This window comes from Pelophylax lessonae (assembly GCF_965119305.1).
Source record: "Pelophylax lessonae genome assembly, chromosome: 3".
NCBI lineage: Eukaryota > Metazoa > Chordata > Amphibia > Anura > Ranidae > Pelophylax > Pelophylax lessonae.
The window spans coordinates 540,919,707-540,946,189 of NC_138770.1; the positions used below are offsets into that span (position 1 = coordinate 540,919,707).

At 42.8% G+C, this 26,483-nt stretch overlaps 1 protein-coding gene across 2 annotated transcripts in view; it reads left to right on the top strand.

Annotated features, from left to right (window-relative positions):
- The window catches only part of LOC309549635 (cystatin-2-like), a 71,372-nt gene that overhangs the window by 24,433 nt on the left and 20,456 nt on the right, over positions 1–26,483 (top strand). For both annotated transcript variants that reach the window (XM_082250015.1, XM_082250016.1), the window contains exon 2: positions 10,728–10,942. In XM_082250015.1, the coding sequence (XP_082106141.1) occupies positions 10,736–10,942 (207 nt within the window). In that variant the 5' untranslated portion in view covers positions 10,728–10,735. The remainder of the gene's footprint in view (positions 1–10,727; positions 10,943–26,483) is intronic.

Below are 26,483 nucleotides of genomic sequence, written 5' to 3' on the forward strand. Positions count from 1 at the left end.
AGTCTTACAGATGCAACTGGCCCTTATACACATATGGACCGTTCATTTCATCAGTTCAGTCAAATCAAAATAGATAAAGTATTCATCAGTTTTTCATCCATTTATCATCCGTTTTTTCATCCATTCATTTTCATCCACTATCAATGCAAAAACGGATGAAAAATGGACCGTTTGTCAGTTTACATCCGTTTTTCGTCCGTTTTTTTAAACGGAAGAAAAATAGGGCTTTCATCCATTCCAAAAATATTTGACGGAAGCAAATGAAAACAAATGTTAGTGGGTGATCAACTGTTGTCATCCGTTTTTCCATAGGAATGCATTGATGTCTGTTTTTTATCCGTCAACGGATCGATGAAAAATGAACAAACGGTCTGTATGTGTGAAAGGGGTATTATGCTAATGCGGTTCACAATTCAACCACTTTTGGACCATAAGGATTAATACGCCTTAATAATACGCCCCTTAATGACCAGGCCATTTTTTTTGTGATTCGGCAATTGCGCGATCGTGCGATGCTGTACCTAAATTAAATTGGTGTCCTTTTTTTCCCACAAATAAGAGCTTTCTTTTGGTGGTATTTGATCACCTCTGCGATTTTTATTTTTTGTGCTATAAACAAAGAAAGAGCGACAATTCTGAAAAAAAACAAAAAACTATATTTTTCACATTCTGCTATATAACATTCCCAAAATAAAAAAAAATAAAAATGTTTTAAAATTTTAGGCCAATTTGTTTTCTGCTACATATTTTTGGTAAAAAAATCGCAATAAGCGTATTTTGATTAGTTTGCGCAAAAGGTACTAACTATGGCAAAGATTTATGTCATTTTTATTGTTTTGGGGATTTTTTTTACAGGTAATGGCGCTGATTTTTTTTTTTTTTTTTTGAAAGGTGTTTATTTAAATTTTTGCATAACAGTAACAAAAGGAAAACACAAGGGCAACATTGCCCATAAAACAAGTGTAGGGCAAGCATGTAAATTACACAAGAGTATCAGAAGACAACTTAACCTAACACCGCAGAAGGGGGGGGGAAGTGGGGGGGAATAGAGAGGGGCCAGACGGCCCAAATCAAGGGGGGGAAGGGGAAAAAAAAAGAATGCGTACCACAAAGAGCCAGGAGGGCCAAGCATCCGCGAGGCTACACTCCCAACCGGTTGTCACAGAGATGGGGGAGGGGGGGGGGGGGAAAGAGAAGGGAACACACCAACAAGACTAACCACACCATACATACCCACACAACCACAATGGCGCTGATTTTTAGCGGAACTGCAACATTGCGGCGGACAGATCGGACCCCTAACTGACATTTTTGACACTTTTGGGGGGACCAGTAACATTACTACAGTAATCAGTGCTAAAAATATGCACTGTTACTGTAACAATAACACTGGCAGGGAAGGAGTTAACACAGTGGGTGATCAAGGGGTTAAATTTGAGCCTAGGGGAGTGTTTCTAACTGTATGGGGTTTAGGCTTTTGAAAGGATCACAGAGACCTGTGATCCTATATAGAAGGTTCACAGGCACTCTGTGATCATTCCAGAGAGAAGAACGGTCAGCTGTGTTTACAATAGCTGACCGTCCTTCTCTCTCAGCGGGTAGCGATCGCGGGTGCCCGGTGGCAATTGGAGCCGCCGGACCCGTGCATTGGAGTCCCCGCTGCCGAGTGGGGACGGGAGCACGCAGCTGCAGGTGCGCGACTGATGTAAAGCAAATGTCGGTTTGCGCAGGAGAGCCAGCCTACCGCAGTAAAACTGCGGCGGGCAGGAAGAGGTTAAATTGAGTTTGACACCCCTGGTGTAAGCACTGAATAAAATCTAATGTGCATTTCATGCAGACCTCTGTGTAACTTTGAGGTCTATACCAGCAGGTGAGCAGTTTGGAGTAATAGGGAAGGGGTGTGCACCATCTGATGACTGCTTTCTCGACGAGGAGAGTGTGTCTGCATGAATTGCACATTGGGTTACACAGATTACCCAGTTCTTTTGCTGTATGGTCACAAGGAATTCATTGAGGACTTTAGTGTGTGTTCATATTGGGGGTTCATATTTTTATAACTATTAGTGCACTGCGATTTTTGCATTTTATTTTCACACCCTATGTTTATTGTTGGCACTTTTGCATATATGATTTTGTATCTTTGGATTATTAGCACTACACTGATCAATGAGTTCTGATTTCTCACTAGGTTAAGTGATATCACTAGTGGTGTTAGCAAGCGGTCATTGTTTGTATTGAGCCACCTGTTTCTCATAGTATTTTCATTGATTCATGGTTGTGCAGGTTGATTTTTAGTTCGGTTATCATTTTGCTTTTTATATGCTTCAGTGACTGAGGAAGAGAGAAAGCATACTTGAAAATCATAGGTTGCTGCAGACTGAAATAGAAGGTACATTGAAGTGCAAAATGGATTATAAAGCAAAAGTAGAGTTCATAATAGTTTTAGCCAGGCATGTTCTAAAGAGAAAAATCCCATACATTTTAGTCCAGGAGATGGCAAAACAAAACCTTTGGGGCAACGATTGTCCCTACTGCTACAAGGGCTTACTCATTCTTAACCCTTTCCCTTATGGATGGTAAAATATTTTTTGCTCTATACAGAGCTGATGAGCCCTTGAAAACACTTTTACCTCCCATATCTTTATACTGACATTCGGTATAATTTTACATATGTATCCATTCTCCCTAAGTCATCCCTGTCATCACATGACAACTAGGGTTGCCACCTCCATCCCTTTAATCCAGGACACATATTAACCACTTAAGCCCCGGAAGATTTTACCCCCTTCCTGACCAGGGCCTATTTTGCGATTCGGCACTGCGTGACTTTAACTGACAATTGCGCGGTCGTGCGAAGCTGTACCCAAATTAAACTGACGTCCTTTTTTTCCCACAAACAGAGCTTTCTTTTGGTGGTATTTGATCACCTGTGCGATTTTATTTTTTTTTTTTTTTTTATCATGTGCTATAAACAAAAAAAGAGAAAATTTTGCAAAAATAACAATAATTTTTCACATTTTTTTTATATGAAATTCCCCCCAAAAAAATGTAAAATTTTTTTTAAACATTTTAGGGCAATTTGTTTTCTGCTACATATGTTTGGTAAAAAAAAATCGCAAAAAGCGTATTTTAAATGGTTGGCGCAAAAGTTATTGCGTTTACTAAGGGAAAGATTTTTGTAATTTTCTTATTGTTTTTTTTTTGTTTTTTAACGAGTAATGGCGGCGATCTGCTTTTTTTTTTTTTTTTTTGCGGGACTGCGACATTGCGCCGGACAGATCGGACCCTTGACTGACATTTTTGACACTTTTGGGGGTACCAGTGACATTACTACCGTAATCAGTGCTATACATATGCACTGTTACTGTAAAAATTACACTGGCAAGGAAGGGGTTAACTTTATTGGAGAAGGAGGGGCTAAGTGTGTCCCTAGGGGCGTGCTTCTAACTGTGATTGGATGTGGCTTTTCATGTAACAGCAGAGATCTACGGTCCTACATAGCAGGACCGTATGATCTCTGCTGTTACACAAGGGAGAATGACAGGCAGCTTTGTTTACATTAGCCGCCTGTCTTTCTCCCGGTGTAACCGGCGATCGCGGGTGACCGGCGGACATCGGGTTTGCCACTCACACACGCGGGGGGGGGGGGGGTCCGTGAGCGAGCGGGAGCGCGCCTCCCTAGAGCCTCACAGGCTATCGACCTAGTACTACGTCACTTTGCCTGTGAGGGGCTGACTGCCGACGTAAATCGTCATTAGGCAGTCTGCAAGTGGTTAATTACACAGGTTCTGAGGCTAATAAAATGCACACAAGGCACTAAGTAAGGGCTCTTTCACACGAGCGTTCCTTTTTTTTTTTTGCCCGATCAGGTCCTTTTTTTTTTTGTAATGGACACAGATGACACTTGTGTCATCCGGTCCGTATGTCCGTTTTTCATCCCATCCGTTTGAAAAACTGACATAATGCATGTCTATGTAATACGGATGTCTGCGGATGACACCACTGACATCCGTTTTTGCTTCCGTTCCGTTTTTTGAAAGGAAGAAAAAATAGGGTTCTCCTCCATTCAAAAAAACTGAACTGAACTGACAAAAAACGGATGTCAGAGGATGATCATCCATGATCATCCGATGACATCCGTATTTACATAGAGATACATTATGTCCGTTTTTCATCCGCAAACGGATGGGATGAAAAACGGACATACGGAACGCCCGTGTGAAAGAGCCCTAAGTAAGTTTAGATACCACCTTAATCAGCCACAGAACCTGTGTAATTAATGTGTCCTGGTTTAAAGGGATGAGGTGGCAACCCTAATGACAACATGTTGCGGTACGTAAAGTTGCGTTAAGGCCCCTTTCACACTTGTGCGGCTGCAAAGTCACATGACAAGTCGTACTCCATGATTTCCAAGGAGTAGTGTTCATATCTATACAACTTCAAAGTAGTCCCTGCACTACTGTGGGCTAATTTTAATGCGTTTCGAGGTCCATAGGCATTGCTTCAAGTCTAGTTAAAATCGTGCAACTTTTAGGTTGCACAAGTGTGAAAGGGGCCTAAATGTAATTTTATGATAGTTGTATTGCAACACTACTACACACCAGTGTAGCATAACACACAGAGGCTGATGTGAATGAGTCCCAATACAGATTGCACCCATGACCCTGGTTTTTCAAAGCATTCTGACTTTTTGGCCCCTTTCACACTTGTGCAACTTGGGACTGCAAAGACGCATGACAAGTTGTACTCCATGATTTCCAATGAGTACCGTTCATGTCTGTGTGAATTCAAGTCGCAGCGCCTTCAAAGTTGTCCCTGCACTACTTTTAGTCTGATTTTAATGCGTTTTGAGGTCCATAGACATAGGTATTGCTTTGAGTCCAGTCAAAATCGTGTGACTTTTAGGTCGCACAAGTGTGAAAGGTGCTTAACCACTTAAGCCCCGGAAGATTTTACCCCCTTCCTGACCAGGGGGTATTTTGCGATTCGGCACTGCGTGAATTTAACGGACAATTGCGCGGTCGGGCGAAGCTGTACCTAAATGAATTTGACGTCCTTTTTTTCCCCACAAATAGAGCTTTCTTTTGGTGGTATTTGATCACCTGTGCGATTTTTTTTTTTTTGATCATGCGCTATAAACAAAAAAAGAGCGTCAATTTTGCAAAAATAACAATATTTTTCACATTTTTTTATATGAAATTCCCCCCAAAAAAATGTAAAAATCAAAATTTTTTAAATTTTTGGCCAATTTGTTTTCTTCTACCTATGTTTGGTAAAAAAAAATCACAATAAGCGTATTTTGATTGGTTTGCGCAGAAGTTATTGCGTTTACTATCTAAGGGAAAGATTTTTGTCATTTTTGTTGTTATTTTTTTTAACGAGTAATGGCGGCGATCTGCGATTTTTGCGGTACTGCGACATTGCGCCGGACAGATCGGACCCTTGACTGACATTTTTGACACTTTTGGGGTTACCAGTGACATTACTACAGTAATCAGTGCTATACATATGCACTGTTACTGTAAAAATGACACAGAGGGAAGGGGTTAACTTTATTGGAGAGGGAGGGGTTAAGTGTGTCCCTAGGGACGTGTTTCTTACTGTCATTGGCTGTGGCTGTGTGTGTAACAGCACAGATCAATGGTCCTACAAAGCAGGCCCGAGTGATCTGTGCTTTTACACAGGGGAGAATGACAGGCGGCTTTGTTTACATTAGCCGCCTGCCTTTCTCCCTCTCTACCCGACGATCGCGAGTGACCGGCGCCGGCTTCTTTGGGTACGAGCGGGGGGGCGGGAGCGTGCCTCCGGCGGCGCGCGTTTGCCCCCTATTCGCTCCCAGGCTAGTGACGTACCGGTACATTACTTTGCCTGGGAGGGGCTGACCACCACCGTATATAGTCGGTCGGCAAGTGGTTAAGTGACATTTTATGATAGTTGTATTGCAACACTACTACACCATACACACCAGTGTTCATTGCACTGCATAACACACAGATGCTGATGTGAATGAGTCCCAATACAGATTGCACCCATGACACTGGTTTTTCAAAGCATTTTGAATTTTATGCCTCCTTCACACTTGTGCGACTTGTCCTGCAACTTGGGACTGCAAAGTCACATGACAAGTCGTACTCCATGATTTCCAATGAGTACCTTTTCATATCTGTGCAACTTCAAAGTAGTCTCTGCACTACTTTGGTCCAATTTGAATGCGTTTTGAGGTCCAAAGACCTCCAAAAGCATTGTTTTAAATCTAGTCAAAATTGGGTGACTTTAAGGTCTTACAAGTGTGAAAGGGGCCTTATAAAGAGAGAGAGAGAACCCACAGTAGTTCCTTCCTAAAATGAAACTCCATGGAGGTGTACAGAACAGGGAGTTGAGGGGATACATCATTTAATTGACTCCTTCTGCCATATAGCCCTATAAATAACAGGTTTTGTTCAACAATAGTCAGCAAAATGTAAAAGTTGCTCTGCTTCCACCTCTGTCTCAACCCCAATCGCACCCAAAGCTCATCTGGCAATGAATGACTCTAGACTACTTTTGGTGTACCTAAAAAGACCTTGTCATTACAATCTAGGCTCACATATGCAGCCAATGTATAATAGGTGTTTCTTACAAAAGCCCTGTATGCCGAGCTATCCCCACCACAAATAATTGTTCTTACAGACCAGCAGTGAGCTTAACGCCCTCTAAAAAGTGATCCGTACCTGATGTGTTTTTTTTTTCCTCCATTTTTTATTATTTTTTCATTTGGCTCACGGATGCCGTGTGTCCCAGTTGATCTCAATCTGGTGAGTTTAACAAGGTGGTGCTGCCTTTCCAGCTCTGCAGCCCAATTTAAAAATGCTGTGGCTGCAGGTATTATAGTCCTGGAATGTGTACAGCCCTGTCAGGCTAGAATGTTAGAAATGGCGAGGGGGGGGGGGGGGGTAGTAAACCTGACCCCGTGTTTCTATGCCCCGCAGGCACCCTTGTGATGAAAAATAAAAAATTAAAACTGGCTCCTCTCAAAATGTTGGATTGTTAGACTTCCAGGTCATACATTGCTCCTACCCTTATATACCTCCCCACATTCTACATCATCAGTGTTTCTGCTGAAAGTACAAAAATTGATCCATAGTACACCTGTCGGTGGTTGTTATGCAAGGTCTTCATTGCTAATCATTTGATAATTTTGTAAATCCAGCAGAAATACTGTGATGACTTGACCTTTGAAAGATTGATTTACCCCCCCCCCCCCCTTAATGACCAGGCCATTTTTTTGCAATATGGCACTGCATTACATTAACTGACAATTGCGTGGTCATGCGATGCTGTACTCAAGTAAAATGTTTGTCCTTTTTTCAAACAAATATAGCTTTATTTTGGTGGCGTTTGATCACTACTGCTTTTTTTTTTTTTTTTAATTTTTTGCGCTATAAACAAAGATCGATTTAATTTTGAAAAAAAAAATGTAGTTTTTGCTATAAAACTTAGCCAATAAAAAAAAAAAAAATCACATTTCTTCATAAATTTAAGCTACATATTTTTGATTAAACAAAATCCCAATAAGCGTCTATTAATTGGTTTGCGCAAAAGTTATAGCGTCTACAAACTATGGCGTGTGTGTGTGTGTGTGTGTGTGTATATATATATATATATATATATATATATATATATATATATATATATATATATATATATATATATATACACACAAATCCAAAAAAGTTGGGACACTGTACAAATTGTGAATAAAAACAGAATGCAATGATGTGGAAATTTCAATATTCTATTCAGAATACAACATAGATGACAAATCAAATGTTTAAACTGAGAAAATCTATCATTTTAAGAGAACAATAAGTTGATTTTAAATTTCATGGCATCAACACATCCCAAAAAAGTTGGGACAAGGCCATGTTTACCACTGTGTGGCATCCCCTCTTCTTAACAGTCTGCAAATGTCTGGGGACTGAGAAGACAAGTTGCCCAAGTTTAGGAATAGGAATTTTGTCCCATTCTTTTCTAATACAGGCTTCTAGTTGCTCAACTGTCTTAGGTCTTCATTGTTGCATCTTCCTCTTTATGATGCGCAAATGTTTTCTATGGTTGAAAGATCTGGACTGCAGGCTGGCCATTTCAGTACCCGGATCCTTCTTCTACACAGCCATGATGTTGCAATTGATGCAGTATGTGGTCTGGCATTGTCATGTTGGAAAATGCAAGGTCTTCCCTGAAAGAGACGACATCTGGATGGGAGCATATGTTGTTCTAGAACTTGGATATACCTTTCAGAATTGATGGTGCCTTTCCAGATGTGTAAGCTGCCCATGCCACACGCTCTCATGCAACCCCATACCATCAGAGATGCAGGCTTCTGAATTGAGCGCTGATAACAACTTGGGTTGTCCTTGTCCTCTTTAGTCCGGATGACATGGCGTCCCAGTTTTCCAAAAATAACTTCAAATTTTGATTCGTCTGACCAGAGAACAGTTTTCCACTTTGCCACAGTCCATTTTACATGAGCCTTGGCCCAGAGAAAACACCTGCGCTTCTGAATCATGTTTAGATATGGCTTTTTTTTTTGGCCTATAGCGTTTTAGTTGGCAACGGCGAATGGCACGGTGGATTGTGTTCACCGACAATGTTTTCTGGAAGTATTCCTGAGCCCATGTTGTGATTTCCATTACAGTATCATTCCTGTATGTGATGCAGTGCCGTCTAAAGGCCGAAGATCACGGGCATCCAGAATGGTTTACTGGCCTTGACCCTTACGCACAGAGATTGTTCCAGATTCTCTGAATCTTTGGATGATATTATGCACTGTAGATGATGAAAACTTCAAACTCTTTGCAATTTTTCTCTGAGAAACTCCTTTCTCATATTGATCCACTATTTTTCGCCACAGCATTGGGGGAATTGGTGATCCTCTGCCCATCTTGACTTCTGAGAGGCTCTTTTTATACCCAATCATGTTGCCAATTGACCTAATAAGTTTCAAATTGGTCCTCCAGCTGTTCCTTATATGTACATTTAACATTTTTCGGCCTCTTATTGCTACCTGTCCCAACTTTTTTGGAATGTGTAGCTCTCATGAAATCCAAAATGAGCCAATATTTGGCATGACATTTCAAAATCTCTCACTTTCAACATGTGATATGTTATCTATATTATATTGTGAATAAAATATAAGTTTATGAGATTTGTAAATGAGTCCATTCCTTTTTTACTCACAATTTGTACAGTGTCCCAACTTTTTTGGAATTGGGTTTGTATATATATATATATATATATATATTGGAATTTTTTTTCATTTTTTTTTTTTTTTTTTTTTTTTTTTTTTTTTTTTTACTAGTAATGGTGGTGATCAGCAACTTACAGTGGGACTGAGATATTGTGGCGGACATTCGGACACTAACTCACACTTTTTGGGAACCAGTGACACTAATACAGTGGTCAGTGCTAAAAATATGCACTGCCACTGTACTAATGACACTGGCTGGAAAGTGGTTAAACCTCTAGGGCGATCAAAAGGTTAAATGTGTGCCTAGCCAGTGTTTTGGTGTACTGTGTGTGCTGCTCTTACTAAGGGAAAATGGACTTTATTCCCTGCTTTGCCAGGAAAGAAAATCAATTACTTCCCCCGCTGACAGGACAGGGCTCTGCCTTGCTTACATATTCCTTTGTGAATTCCCAATGATGCTGATCGTCATGTGTTTAATCACCGAACGGCCGTCTGAATTCTCACAATCGGACATTCCAGGACCCTCGTACTCTTAGGTGATGTCAGGGGCCACATCTACGAAGCTTTGTAGGCCACAAACCACTGACCTACAAAGTTCTGATGTGCTTGCTAAATAGTATGGCTGACTGATTACAAGTCTCAGATTGTCTCAGCAGGTAAGGCCATTTTTTTTTTTTTTTTTTTTAGCAACAGTGTCACTTTTAAGGGTCGGTTTACACCGACCCATTTTGGTGCATTGCAGTAATTATCACAATATCTGTTCACACAGGTTATGTAAATTAGCAACTTGCAATGCCATTTATTTCAATGGCACCCCAATTTATTGACCCAACAGATCTCTGATGCGCATGCGTATGATGCACTGCACTAGAAAAAATATGTGCCTTTTTTGTCTCTGATGCATTGGCAGCCAACTTATTTAAATCTCTTCTGCCACCCTTATGTTTTTTTTTTTTTTTTTAGCATTTGTGTGTGTGTGTACACTGTATTTGCAATGCATACTCTTGGGGGGACTATTTGCAAAACATGTATAGGGGAAATGTCACACACATTGATACAGGCTGCTTGAATTTAGCGGTAATTTTGGTAATAGATTACTTCCTAGAATTGCAAGCTCTATCCAGTGGCCAATTTATGGTAGGGTATCCTAAAACACCTTGAGAAAATACATCTCATTTTGACCACAAGATGGAGCTGAAGATCATAGGAATTAATCTATTACAAAAATTCCTGCCATAATTCCTGCATCCTGTACAAATGTGTGTGACATTCGGCCCACAGATTTTTATAAATCGACCCCCTAGGTCCGATCTTCATCATCTGTCACATCACCTGTTATAGTTTTGTGACCAGCCTCTCCACCAATCAGAGTGTTCTCTGCAGGGTATTCTGAGAACACTGTGTAGCACAACACATCCTTTACACTGTCACTAAGTTTTCCATGCTGATAAGAAAAAATAAATATGTTGATACAATATGTTTTATGTTTTGCATACAGGTGACATCATGGCGACTACCTTCTACTTGGGCCTCATGACTGCACTTTGTTTCCTATATGTCTTTGATACAAGGATGACCGGAGGATGGACAAGACGTAAACCTGAAGATCCAAAAATTCTAGAGATTGCCGATTATGCAGTTAAGGAATACAATATGCGATCAAACTATATCTATGCATTCACACTGACTAAAGTTCTCTCTGCTAAATCTCAGGTAATTCACCATTACTGCCTTGAAAAATTAATGTGAAAGTTAACTAAAGGGCTATACACACGGGTGGAATATCGGTTGGCATTGTCTGATTCAATAGAAACTGGCCAACATTCGGCCCGTGTGTATGGCAGTTGGTCCTAAGGGGCATGACCGAAAAAGATCTGTAGATCAGTGCTCTCAGTCAATGCTGAGAGCGCTGAGCGGTGTGTATTGGCGGGGGGGGGGGGCATACCCCTGTCAAAACACAATAGCTCAGTGGGGAAGATCGCTGTACAAACATTGCATAGTTAGTACAGCGGCTCCTCCCAAACTCTTCAGTTTTTTTGTTTTTTTTCCATTCAGTCCGCTGGGTTGAACGAAAAAAATTAATAGTGTGTACTAGGCTTAATTATGTAAATAGGATAGTAGTGCGCTGCCACCTAGTGATAGAAATAATGTACAGCTGCTGCAATCACTAAATATGTTCCCACATCCACAGTAAGTCAATATAAATATGTGTGATCGTGCTGCCTTAGTAACAAAATATAGGGTAAATTGAAACGTGGCAATAAAGAACTACAAATATAAACATTTCATAAATAAAGTGCCAGTGCAAGAAGGTCCGCCTAAATTGAAAAGGATCAATAAATCTTCTAATGAATAGTGCAAGTAGTAGAGAAAGGCATGGTATTTTCAATGATTCTACTCTAGCAAACTTTCTTTCATTTTATTTTTATGCAGTATGTATTGTACAGGCTAGAAAATTTACATACTTTACTATTTGCTCCCTAGGATATAAGTATACATTTTCTTACAAAAAAGCTGTCCTATAAAAAGCTCCCAAAACATGAAAATAAATACGGAGAGCACTGCAAGTACATCTCCAGTTTTATAAGGAAGTTACTTTATCATGTTTACCTGTACAGAAATCGATGATACGTACACAATTTTAAGATGGCATGTTAGTTTACCTGAACTAGTTTAGTTTTGCCTAAGGCAATTGCATGCATTTTCTGTACTTTCCTTTGTGATTCAGTTACACTTGTAGCTGAGGTGTAGCATGATGCGGTGGCAATAACACACACAGTCCAAGTACGATGACAGATCTTGTACTGAAAGTATGCAAAAACAGTTGACTATAAACCCTGTGGGAAGTCAGCCCAAGCAGGAACACTCGCGTTCCAAAAGTGTGTACAGAGCAGCTTTCAGCTGAGCTGACAGCACCTGTTAGGAGGGTCAAAATGCAACCTGGCCATCTTTTGACCAAGTGGGAGAGGTCCAGAGAAGTTGCAAGCTCTAGGCTTTCCCTGCCGTTAGTTGTCCCTACCAGGTGGGTGTACCTGTCCCAACTCTATCTACTCGCAAAATGCACATGAAACCTGGGAGACAGGGCCTTAAATAGGTTCTGCCTGATCCAAGATGGCTGCTAGTCACATGGTGCAGCAGCATCTAATTGGATAGCTTCCCCAGTGCCCCAGAAAGGCATAGAGAAGCAAAGTTCCTCTTAACTGCCTGTCCAACTGGATTGCCGTGTTGTGTTTAATAGGGTTGATCGAACTTTTCAAAAGTTCGGTTCGGCCAGAACATCCGAACTACCCGAAAGTTCGGCCCAGATTTCAGAACCCCATTGAAATCAATGGGACCCGAACTTCGGTAATCAAAAAACACCATTTTGAAGCCCTAAAACCCAATAAATGCCCCTAAAAAGTGCCTAGGGTTCTGGATCATACTATTAAGGGACTATTAATCACACAAAAAAAAGTTCTTAAAAATTGTAATTTTTGATAGAGAGCCAATTATTGGAAAAATTAAAAAAAAAAAATTTTCTTTGGATTTGGTATCTGGGGTGTCTAAAAAGTGTAGAAAACAAAGAAAGGGCGCACCGACCTAGCGCATTATCCTCAATAACAGGCTTTATTTGTGTAACATTAAAAAATGGCTACTCACAGACATAGATGAAAGTATAACATATCGAACTGAATTGCTTAAATGGCCGGGTTAGTCCATGTAATCGTCCATAACCGATGAGATGACGGCTGACGCGTTTCGAGGCCTAGCCTCTTCCTCTTTGTCTAAAAAGTGTACCTGTGAAGTTTCAGCTCTGTAGCATGTCCAGAACCATTAAAAAAAAGATAGTAGTTTGTATTAGAACACTTACAGCACAGGATGTTGGCTTCTCACTTTCCACACCTTGCCGGTTTAATAGCAGGCGTTTTTTTGGGCATTTTTTTGGGTTCTTTTGAGGCAGGAAAAACATCTGAACTTGTGTATAGTGGTATATATACCACTATACACAAGTTCAGATGTTTTGCCTGCCTCCAAAAACCCCCAAAAAATGCCTGCAACAACACACCTGGGCGTTTTTTTTTTTTTTTTGACGCTAGCATTTTTTTGGGTTCTTTGGAGGCAGGCAAAACATCTGAACTTGTGTATAGTGCTGTATATACACACATATTTATATGTATATACACACCTAGACATATATAGGTGTGATAGGAGCGTAACTATATTGGTGTTAATTATTTCATTAGTGCAAGTAGTTTTTTCTGCTTCTTTCACACCTATATATGTGCAGGTGTATATACATACATGGGTGTGTATATATACCCCCTATACACATGTTCAGATGTCATGCCTGACTCCAAACATGTGCTCAAAAAATGACTATAGATGCCTGCAGCCAAAAAGAATCCTGATGGGTGAGAAGCCATATCCCTGCAGCGAAAGTGACACAAGAGAAACTAGCTTTTCTCTATAGCGGTCACCCTGATATGAAAGGGTTTGGTCACCCTGCCATAGCAGTCACTGTCAGTTCACCCTACACTACATTACGGTCACCCTGATATGAAAGGGTTTGGTCACCCTGCCATAGCAGTCACTGTCAGTTCACCCTACACTACATTACGGTCACCCTGGTATGGAAGGGTTTGGTCACCCTGCCATAGCAGTCAGTTAACCTTACACTACATTACGGTCACCCTGACACTTCACACTTTCCCTACAGAAACTAAATTTTTGAAGCTAACTAAAGTGTAAAGGAGCACTCTAACTACACTAGATATCCCTTTCCTCACACTAATAAATGCTAAATGACACTTTTAAAGTAAAATTAGCAGAACTGCTTCCACTCTCTTCCATGTCCTGTATAACAATGCTAGGAATTTGGCGGGGGCTATCTTATATACTGGGGGGCGTATTCACTAATGATTGGCCTAGGGACCCCCTAGTCACTCCAATCACATTCCTAGCATTCTTCTGCCCCCTCAATTGGCTTTTGCTAATGGTTCTGGTCCAATCACGGGCTTTTAAAGCCCATTTCCTGAACCATTGCATTTTGGTCGGTTCTGGTTCCCGAATTCCGAACTTTTTGGGCAAAAAGTTCTAAATTCGGCCGAACCTCGAACACCCAATGTTCGGGCCGAACCGATGGTTGACCCGAACCGTTCGATCATCCCTAGTGTTTAATAAGTTGTCTTCACTGCATCTGAGCATCCCAAACAAAAAAATTATTTTTAATATTCAAAGCAAAGTCCCCCCCCCCCCCATCCATCCATGTCTCCATGGTTTTTGTTGAGAAATCACTTTCTAGCCTTTCTGGCCATGGCAATCTTGTGTGTAGGCAATGATTCATGTAGCCTTTTACTATTTGGAATTCATTTGCCCTTAGCGCAAGCATGCAGGCAGGAGGGTGTGCTTAGCTGAGAAAACCCCTCCTCCTGAAGACTTCCTTGGATGTATGACATCATTTGCCTAGGCAAGAAACCAGGAAGTAACTGAAGAAATGTGAAAAAAAAAACTTTAAAACAAGTAAATAAGATCTACCTTTCTATCTATTTACTAATGTTAGCAGCATTCAGATTAAAAATATCAATGTTGCTTGGAAGAGTGAAGTTCCACTTTAACCACCTCCCACCTGGCCATTGTACATATACGGCCGAGTGGGAGCTTCCTCTTTCTGAGTGGACGTTCAGGAACGTCCTGCAGAAGGAGAGAGATTGCGCAGCCGCGTGATCTCGGTGTGCCTGTGTCCCCTGGACACAGAGCAATGCCGCTCGACAGGAGGGCTCTGTGATTGGCCCTCCTGATCACATGACAGCCATGTCTAATCAAAGCCGTCATGTGACGTAAATAGAGCCGTTGTCATGGTGATCGGGTCTGCTTCTCCTCACACAGTGAGGAGAAGGAGATCAGATTGATGCTGGCAGGTGGCGATCAGTGAGTATGGAGCTGTTTTACTGCTCTTTACTCACTGATCACCCTGTGCTAGTGCCCCCAAAAGTGTCTCCAACCACAGTGTCCCCAAAACTTTCCCCAAACACAGTGCCCCCACGATAAAACACCTGTCACACATCTGTCCCAATAAAATCTGCCCCAGTGAACATCTTCCACATCTGTTCGTGATCAAATCATCTGGCGCACATCTGCCCCATCTGTCCGTGATCATCTGGTGCACATCTGCCCCATCTGTCCATGATCATCTGGTGCACATCATCTGCCCCATCTGTCCGTGATCATCTGCCCCATCTGTCAACAAAAATGTGTTAGGTACTGAGGAAATGAATTTGTAATTAATGCCTTTAGAACGCCTGACGGTGCCACTTGGATGTTGGGCTGTTGGGCCTCTGTATGTGGCCAGGCTGTGGAAAAGTCTCACACATGTGGTATTGCCATACTCAGGAGGAGCAGAATATATTTTGGGGTGTAATTGCAAGTTCATCTAAGCCATGTGTAAGGAATAACTTGTTGACACGACAATTGTGTGGGGGGGAAAAAAAAAATCTTCATTAAACTATTGTGGGCAAAAAAATATTGCAACTTCAAAAAACTCACTATGCCTCTTACTAAATACCTTGGACTGTCATATTTACAAAAAGGGGTCATTTGGGGGTTATTTGTACTGTCCTGACATTTTAGGGCCTCAAGAAATTAGATAGGTAGTCAGTACATCAGAATTGATCAATTTTCGATGATATGTAGTCTAGCTTGTAGACTCTAAAACTTTCACGCAAACCTATTATCATACACTTATCAGGATTTTTTTTACCAAAGACATGTAGCAGAATACATCATGGCCTAAAATTATGATGAATTTTGATTTTATTAGATTTCTTTTAAAACAAAATGAAAATATAAAAAATATTATTTTTTTTTTTTTTTACATTTCCGTTCTTATTTTGCTTATTTTGCAAAAAATAAAAAGCTCAGTAGTGAATAAATACCACCAAAAGAAAGCTTTATTTGTGTAAACAAAATGATAAAAATGTCATTTGGGTACAGTGTAGCATGACTAATTGTCATTCAAAGTGTGAGAGCACCGAAAGCTGAAAATTGGTCTGGGAAGGAAGGGGGTGAAAGTGCCCAGTATTGAGGTGGTTAACCACTTACCGCAAACTGGCGTATATTTACGTCGGCATTTAGCTAGAGGCACCATCCCGGTACCGTGGTTTAGAGCCGACGGTCGGCTTTCCGTCCCCACTCCCGCTGCCTTCCGTGACTTTGCCCGGGCCTCCCGTCCCACCGGGAGACCCGAGCACCCAGCCGGCGCGTCCGCCGGCTGGATGGAGTCCTCGATCCCTCCATAAAGAGTACCTGTCACTGCATATTGGTGTCACAAGGGATGTTTACATTGCTTGTGACAACAATAAAAGTGATCAGATTTTTTTTTTTTTAAAAAAACCTGTAATTAAAAAAAAATAATAAAATAGGAAAAAAAAAAAAATTAGCCATCACCGTTAGTTCGCGCACGAAAGAAAACGTATATGGAAGTCGAGCCGCAAATTAAATCACTGTTCAAACCACACATGTGAGGTATTGCCGCGATCGCCAGAGCGTGAGCAATAATTTAAAAAGAAAGAGCTACACTCTAACTCTAAACTGGTAACCGTTAAAAAAATTGAAAGCGTCGCCTATTGAGATTTCTATTGACCGTAGTTTGTCGCCATTCCACGGGTGTGCGCAATTTTAAACCATAACATGTTGGGTATCTATTTACTCGGCGTGACATCATCTTTCACAATATACAAAAAAATGGGCTAACTTTACTGTTTAGTATTTTTTATATGCAGTGAAATGTGATTTTTCGTAATTTTTCCAAAAAAATTGCGTTTTAAAGACCGCTGCGCAAATACCGCGTGACAAAAAATATTGCAATGACTGACATTTTATTCTCCAGAGTTTTTGCTAAAAAAAAATATATGATTGGGGGTTCTAAGTAGTTTTCTAGGAAAAAATACTGATTTTAACTTGTAAAGTGTCCGAAATAGGTCTGGGGCTAAAGTGGTTAAGGACATACAATATAAGGTTGGTTGCAAAAACCTTATTTTATAACCCTGTTAAAGGAGAGACAAGAAGAGCGCCTCTAAGTGCAATAGTGTTTATTGGACAATAAAACTTGACAATTGCACACTTGCATAGATCAGTAAAACAAGGCTCATCAAGTGGGACAAAACCTGATGTATCCGGTATCCAAGGTGTCGAGGCCGAGATGGTGGCGGGAGACGAGGAGGGTTTTGGCACTCTGCGTATTCCAGGTCGGCTTTGTGTAGGACCAGCTTGGACCGCAGTGTCGAGGGCACATGACGTCACCAGAGGGCGGAAGAGGAACACAACATGTTTCGGAGCATGCGTGACGGCCCCACTGTGCATGCGTGCTCCTTTTTTCAAGTGTCAAGACCATCAAGTTTTGTCCCACTTGATGAGCCTTGTTTTACTGATCTATGTGAGTGTGCATTTGTCAAGTTTTATTATCCATTCCAATAAACACTACTGCACATAGAGGCGCTCTTCTTGTCTCTCCTTTTACTTTAACCTATAGAGTCGACTTCACTCTACTGAAGAGCCTGCCCTTGCTACATATCACCCACCAGTCCATTTGAAGTATACCCCCCCCCCCACCCCCCCCCCTCTATGGACTTTTTTTATGGACTAAGCTTATCTATTTGATGATTTTTATTGTTGCCCTCTCCTGTCATCTACTTTGAGTGCCAACATTAACCCTTTACTTGCATATAACCCTGTTATAGACTGACAAATGGAGAAATGTTAAAAAAAAAATAATCTATGAAGTGTTATGGTTTGCCCCAACTCCTATCCTGTCACTTTTCTGGGACACCTTGGCTTGCATGTAAATTCAAAAAGTATATAAAAAAATATATATATAAAAAAATCAATTTACATATTGAATAATACCATAGGTATTAACCTAATACAATTTTTTTAGGATGCAATAAGGTTCACTATAGTAGACAATTGGGTTCTTTACAACCCCACACCATGGAGAATAGAAGAACCTCTTATGTTGATAGGAATTTGAGAACAGTGCTGGAAATGCTAGGACACCTGACCTGCATATTTGTACTAGATCATTGGCTAAAAGTATAGAGGATATTAGATCAACATGACAGCCAGGCAGTTAGTAATTTCAGAAGGAGAGGTCAGAAGTTTCTTTTAATCCTGTAATGAACTGCCTATCATGATACAGTTCTACTCACTTGATGTTCCTTCTCAGATGTTGACCCCCTATCAGACCCCCTTTTTATAACCACTCCCATTATTTTATCCATTTTCATACCCAACAACTTGTTGGAGATACAACAACTTTAAGCTTAGTCTATTACCTGCTGCAGTTCACAAATAGGACACTAGATGTCGCTAATGCTCAGTGATTTGCTATTCATTTTCTATGATGTGTTGTAATTTCCTGTACATTGTACTGTACTTGTTGGTTACCTCTTCCTGTCTGTGTTTTTCTTACCATGAGAAAGTGACATCTTTGCTATCTGTGGCTATGTTCCAGTAAAGAAGCCAGTTCCTGTTACTCCACGATGTCTGATCTGAATAGACTCCGCTGCACCCAGTGATCGCACTCTGCAACAGGTTATGGGCCCAGGATCCGGATAAAGTCTTATGACCAGGTGCGGCTCAGGCAGAACAAAGCCTCGAACGGCGGACAGTGTGACTGATGCGGAGATCGACATAAGGAAGGTTTCCAGTGACATCTCCTATAGACAAGTAAGACTGTTCATATATAAAGGAGGGAAAAATGGCCGGAAACTCAGAACTTAAACTCTCAGTGGCCAAGCTGAACAATGACAATTATCAGCTATGGAAATTTAAAGTGGAAATGCTATTATCTAGAGACGACTTGTGGGAGGTTACCACCACAGAGAGGCCACAGGACAATCAGGACTGGGACAAGAAAAACCAACAGGCATAGGCCACCATAAGCTTACTAGTGGAGGATGATCAGCTCATACATATACGCCATGAGGACATAGCGAAAGGCATGTGGGATGTACTGAAAAGACTGCATGAAAGATCCATTTTAAACAGCAAGCTGTTTCTGCTGCGGAAACTTTACAGAATGAGACTTAGCAGAGAACAGGACATGCAGGAGCATATAAACACAATGCTGGAAGTGATTTCGCAACTCAGATCAATCGGGGAGAATATAACAGACAGCCACGCTGCAGCCATGTTATGCAGTTTGCCCGATACATATACTGCACTGATCAAGGCACTGGAGACACGACCTGAGACAGATCTGACGCTAGCATTTGTAAAAACCAGGCTCATAGATGAGTATCAGAGAAGAAAGGAATTAGTGCATGACTCCACAGAAACCGACACCAGAACCGCTCTTAAAGCTACAGATGCAAGGTTACACAGGAAAGAGACCAGAGTGGGTTTCAGATGTCACAAACGGGGACACATAAAAAAAGTCTGCACTATATGGAAAGCAGAGCAAATAAGGCAGCGTCCCTCTTATGCTAAACAAAAGGTCAAAGCCACAATCAATGATCCATGGGAAGGAAACTGGAATGCCACATTTAAAGCGACAGGCAACAATAAATGTCAAGGCTGGTGCATCGATTTGGGGGCAACCAGTCACATGACGAGTGATAGAGGTTTTTTCACAGAACTTGATGGAAGCAAAATACATGCAGAAGGATATGGGCATGGAACCCTTGTATGCTCTGATGATGCGGGACACAATCTAGCCATACAAGTGAAAGATGTGCTTTATGTTCCTAATCTAGAAGGAGGACTCTTATCTGTGAAGTGTCTAACAGCCAGAGGACTCACTGTAAAATTCCAAGGTGACAAGTGTTCTATTCTAAACGGCAAACAGACAGTAGCAAGTGCCAAGCTGGATGATCATTTATATCACCTCGACACAGTGAAGGAAAAGGTGAGACTATGTACACACAAGCACAATGACTGTATATATATATATATATATATATATATATATAGCCTTGCAAAAGTATTCGGCCCCCTTGAACTTTGCAACCTTTTGCCACATTTCAGGCTTCAAACATAAAGATATAAAACTGTAATTTTTTTGTGAAGAATCAACAACAAGTGGGACACAATCATGAAGTGGAACGAAATTTATTGGATATTTCAAACATTTTTGACAAAAAAACTGAAAAATTGGGCATGCAATATTCAGCCCCTTTACTTTCAGTGCAGCAAACTCTCTCCAGAAGTTCAGTGAGGATCTCTGCATGATCCAATGTTGACCCAAATGACTAATGATGATAAATAGAATCCACCTGTGTGTAATCAAGTCTCCGTATAAATGCACCTGCACTGTGCACCATGCACTGTGTGTGTGTGTGTGTGTGTGTGTGTGTGTGTGTGTGTGTGTGTGTGTGTGTGTGTATGTATGTATGTATGTATGTATGTATGTGTGTGTGTATATATATATATATATATATATATATATATATATATTAGTGGGTACGGAAAGTATTCAGACCCCCTTAAATTTTTCACTCTTTGTTATATTGCAGCCATTTGCTTAAATCATTTAAGTTCATTCTTCTTCCTCATGAATGTACACATAGCACCCCATACTGACAGAAAAACACAGAATTGTTGCAGATTTATTAAAAAAGAAAAACTGAAATATCACATGGTCCTAAGTATTCAGACCCTTTGCTCAGTATTTAGTAGAAGCCCCCTTTTGATCTAATACAGCCAGGAGTCTTTTTGGGAAAGATGCAACAAGTCTTTCACACCTGGATTTGGGGATCCTCTGCCATTCCTCCTTGCAGATCCTCTCCAGTTCTGTCAGGTTGGATGGTAAACTTTGGTGGACAGCCATTTTTAGGTCTCTCCAGAGATGCTCAATTGGGTTTAAGTCAGGGCTCTGGCTGGGCCATTCAAGAACAGTCACGGAGTTGTTGTGAAGCCACTCCTTCGTTATTTTAGCTGTGTGCTTAGGGTCATTGTCTTGTTGGAAGGTAAACCTTCGGCCCAGTCTGAGGTCCAGAGCACTCTGGAGAAGGTTTTTGTCCAGGATATCCCTGTACTTGGCCGCATTCATTTTTCCCTCGATTGCAACCAGTCGTCCTGTCCCTGCAGCTGAAAAACACCCCCACAGCATGATGCTGCCACCACCATGCTTCACTGTTGGGACTGTATTGGACAGGTGATGAGCAGTGCCTGGTTTTCTCCACACATACCGCTTAGAATTAAGGCCAAAAAGTTCTATTTTGGTCTCATCAGACCAGAGAATCCTATTTCTCACCATCTTGGAGTCCTTCAGGTGTTTTTTAGCAAACTCCATGCGGGCTTTCATGTGTCTTACACTGAGGAGAGGCTTCCGTCGGGCCACTCTGCCATAAAGCCCCGACTGGTGGAGGGCTGCAGTGATGGTTGACTTTCTACAACTTTCTCCCATCTCCTGACTGCATCTCTGGAGCTCAGCCACAGTGATCTTTGGGTTCTTCTTTACCTCTCTCACCAAGGCTCTTCTCCCCCGATAGCTCAGTTTGGCCGGACGGCCAGCTCTAGGAAGGGTTCTGGTCGTCCCAAACGTCTTCCATTTGAGGATTATGGAGGCCACTGTGCTCTTAGGAACCTTAAGTGCAGCAGAAATCTTTTTGTAACCTTGGCCAGATCTGTGCCTTGCCACAATTCTGTCTCTGAGCTCTTCAGGCAGTTCCTTTGACCTCATGATTCTCATTTGCTCTGACATGCATTGTGATCTGGAAGGTCTTATATAGACAGGTGTGTGGCTTTCCTAATCAAGTCTAATCAGTATAATCAAACACAGCTGGACTCAAATGAAGGTGTAGAACCATCTCAAGGATGATCAGAAGAAATGGAAAGCACCTGAGTTAAATATGAGTGTCACAGCAAAGGGTCTGACTACTTAGGACCATGTGATATTTCAGTTTTTCTTTTTTAATAAATCTGCAACAATGTCAACAATTCTGTGTTTTTCTGTCAGTATGGGGTGCTATGTGTACATTCATGAGGAAGAAGAATGAACCTAAATGATTTTAGCAAATGGCTGCAATATAACAAAGAGTGAAAAATTTAAGGGGGTTTGAATACTTTCCGTACCCACTGTATATATACAAACCAGATTCCAAAAAAGTTGGGACACTGTACAAATTGTGAGTAAAAAAGGAATGGACTCATTTACAAATCTCATAAACTTATATTTTATTCACAATATAATATAGATAACATATCATAAGTTGAAAGTGAGACATTTTGAAATGTCATGCCAAATATTGGCTCATTTTGGATTTCTTGGGAGCTACACATTCCAAAAAAGTTGGGACAGGTAGCAATAAGAGGCCGGAAAAGTTAAATGTACATAGAAGGAACAGCTGGAGGACCAATTTGCAACTTATTCAGTCAATTGGCAACATGATTGGGTATACAAAGAGCCTCTCAGGGTGGCAGTGTCCCTCACAAGTCAAGAAGTGCATAGGATCACCAATTCCCCCAATGCTGTGGCGAAAAACAGTGGAGCAATATCAGAAAGGAGTTTCTCAGAGAAAAATTGCAAAGAGTTTGAAGTTATCATCATCTACAGTGCATAATATCATCCAAAGATTCAGAGAATCTGGAACAATCTCTGTGCGTAAGGGTCAAGGCCGAAAAACCATATTGGATGCCAGTGATCTTCGGCCCTTAGATGGCACTGCATCACATACAGGAATGCCACTGTAATGGAAATCACAACATGGGCTTAGGAATACTTCCAGAAAACATTGTCGTTGAACACAATCCACCGTGCCATTTGCCGTTGCCAGCTAAAACTCTATAGGCCAAAAAATAAGCCAAATCTAAACATGTTCCAGAAGCACAGGCGTTTTCTCTGGGCCAAGGCTCATTTAAAATGGACTGTGGCAAAGTGGAAAACTGTTCTGTGGTCAGACAAATCCAAATTTGAAGTTCTTTTTGGAAAACTGGGACGCCATGTCATCCGGACTAAAGAGGACAAGGACATCCCAAGTTGTTCTCGGCGCTCAGTTCAGAAGCTTGCATCTCTGATGGTATGGAGCTGCATGAGTGCATGTGGCATGGAAAGCTTACACATCTGGAAAGGCACTATCCATGCTGAAAGGTATATCCAAGTTCTAGAACAACATATGCTCCCATCCAGACATCGTCTCTTTCAGGAAAGACCTTGCATTTTCCAACATGACGATGCCAGACCACATACTGCATCAATTGCAACATCATGGCTGCGTAGAAGAAGGATCCGGGTACTGAAATGGACAGCCTGCCGTCCAGATCTTTCACCCATAGAAAAATTTGGCGCATCATAAAGAGAAAGATGCAACAAAGAAGACCTAAGACAGTTGAGCAACTAAAAACCTGTATTAGACAAGAATGGGACAACATTCCTATTCCTAAACTTGGGCAACTTGTCTCCTCAGTCCCCAGACATTTGCAGACTGTTATAAAATGAAGAGGGGATGCCACACAGTGGTGAACAGTGGTGGCCAGCCGATAGGGGGCGCAGGGGCGCCGCCCCCCCTCCCAGAAAAAAAGGAAAAAAAAATAATAATTGTCAATTTTTGCCCACTAGGGGCGCCAGCCTTAGTGCTGGGTATGGGGGGGGTGGGGTTTTTGACCCCACGTGCTGCAAATTGAGGCGCCGATTGGCGCTTGTCTGCAGGTCATCGGGGCGCAGAGCAATGCGCCCCGACACGCCCCACTTTACTCATGTTCGGTCTGTGATTGGTCCAGGCCTGGACCAATCACAGAAGGACATGGTGCCGTGACGCTTGGGGGCGGTGCACCGCCCCGGCGTCATGATCACCTTCAGTTCCTGCCGGAGAGAGGACACAGCAGAGCGAAAGCCGCCGCGTAAGCCGGGAGCCTGGAGGACCGAGGTCCGAGGAGTCGTCATCGTCACTCGCCGCCACGCCAGAGGGAGCCCGCCGCCCGGGACATTACCAGAGAGAGAGGAGCCTGGAAGACCGAGGAGTCGCCATCGTCAGTCGCCGCCACGCCGGAGGGAGCCCGCCGCCCGGAGCAGTACCAGAGAGAGGAGCCTGGAGGGAGGCGAAGAAGTGACAGGATGTGTGATCCTCCTGCTGCAGCGCGCAGACTTCCAGTTATTCTGTGCCAGCAGCTGCAGCGGGAGCGGGCGGCCTCACGTTGTGAATGATTGGTCGGCTCGATTGGATCGTGCAGAGATAATCTGCGATCAGATCTGATCGCAGATTATCTCTGCACGATCCGATCGAGCCGACCAATCATTCACAACGTGAGGCCGCCCGCCCCCGCTGCAGCTGCTGGCACAGAATAACTGGAAGTCTGCGCGCTGCTGCAGGAGGATCACACATCCTGTCACTTCTTCACCTCCAGGGATCGGCAAAAGAGGAGCTGCCCGCAGTGCCGGAGAAGTCGGGTGTCCAGTGTCAGCGTGTCATGGTCTGAACCTGGGGGGGAGCACCATGTGGGGGAGCTGTCCATCGAGCCCACAGCACAGCAGTCGGTCCGGTCGAGTGAGCCAGCCCAAGAGCAGTTAAGTGACCTGGCCTGTGACCTGGCCTGTGACCTGGCCTGTGACCTGGCCTGTGACCTGGCCTGTGACCTGACCTGTGACATGACCTGTGACATGCATGTACCATGACCACCATGATCACCTTCCATTCCCGCCCGCTGCAGAGAGAGAGAGAGAGAGGACAGGAGAGGGAGAGCCACGCCCGCGTGACTTGAGGTCGGAACTGAGCTGACTGATGCGAAGCGACGGAGTCGGATCGGAAGTCCGCAGAAGAAGTTGTGTGAGTGACCGTCCCTACCTCTACCTAAAGGCTGCCCGGTAACGGTAAGTGAATGATGCCCCGGGGGGGGGGGCGCACACTGTCTTGTCAGTCAGTTGTTCTGGTGCTATGAAGGGGGCACGCACGCTGATCTCTATATTGGAGCACCACGTATGCTGGTCACTTCATTGGGGGCACGCACGCTGATCTCTGCATTGGGGGCACCATGTACGCTGGTCACTACATTGTGGGCATGCACGCTGATCTCTGCATTGGGGGCACCATGTACGCTGGTCACTACATTGGGGGCACGCACGCCTATCTCTGCATTGGGGGCACCATGTACGCTGGTCACTGCATTGAAAGGGGGCATGTACGCTGGTCACTGCATTGAAAGGGGGCATATACGCTGGTCACTGCATTGAAAGGGGGCCTGTACTGTGGGGTTTGTGCTAGGGGGCCTGCACTGTGGGATTAGTGCTAGGGGGTCTGTACTGCGGGATTAGTGCTAGGGGGCCTGTACTGTGGGGTTTGTGCAAGGGGTCTGTACTGTGGGATTAGTGCTAGGGGGTCTGTACTGCGGGATTAGTGCTAGGGGGTCTGTACTGTGGGATTAGTGCTAGGGGGCCTGTACTGTGGGGTTTGTGCTAGGGGGTCTGTACTTTGGGATTAGTGCTAGGGGGCCTGTACTGTGGGGTTTGTGCTAGGGGGCCTGCACTGTGGGATTAGTGCTAGGGGACCTGTACTATGGGGTTTGTGCTAGGGGGTCTGTACTGTGGGATTAGTGCTAGGGGGTCTGTACTGCGGGATTAGTGTTAGGGGGTCTGTACTGTGGGATTAGTGCTAGGGGCCTGTACTGTGGGGTTTGTGCTAGGGGGCCTGTACTGTGGGATTAGTGCTAGGGGGTCTGTACTGTGGGGTTTGTGCTAGGGGGTCTGTACTGTGGGGTTTGTGCTAGGCGGCCTGTACTGTGGGGTTTGTGCTAGGGGACCTGTACTGTGGGGTTTGTGCTAGGGGGCCTGTACTGTGGGGTTTGTGCTAGGGGGCCTGTACAGTGGGGTTTGTGCTAGGGGGCCTGTACTGTGGGGTTTGTGCTAAGGGGTCTGTACTGTGGGGTTTGTGCCACTCTCAGTCAGTGTATCCCATAATAGGGTGTCTCTCACAGTTTATCCCATAATAGGGCCCCTGCTCCCCATTATGGGATATACTAGTACTGATGGACCCCTTAATATGTGATATATTGGGAGAATTTGTTCACGCAAGCTAAATACAGGGGACAAAATGGGTGGAGTCTATAAGGGGTGGGGCTTCTGAGAAATGGGAGGGGTCAAATGGAAGGGCAGGGTCTTGCGCCCCACCATTTTAAAACTTCACCAGCCGCCACTGGTGGTGAACATGGCCTTGTCCCAACTTTTTTGAGATGTGTTGATGCCATAAAATTTAAAATCAATTTATTTTTCCCTTAAATTATACATTTTCTCAGTTTAAACATTGGATATGTCATCTATGTTGTATTCTGAAAAAAAAAATTAAATTTG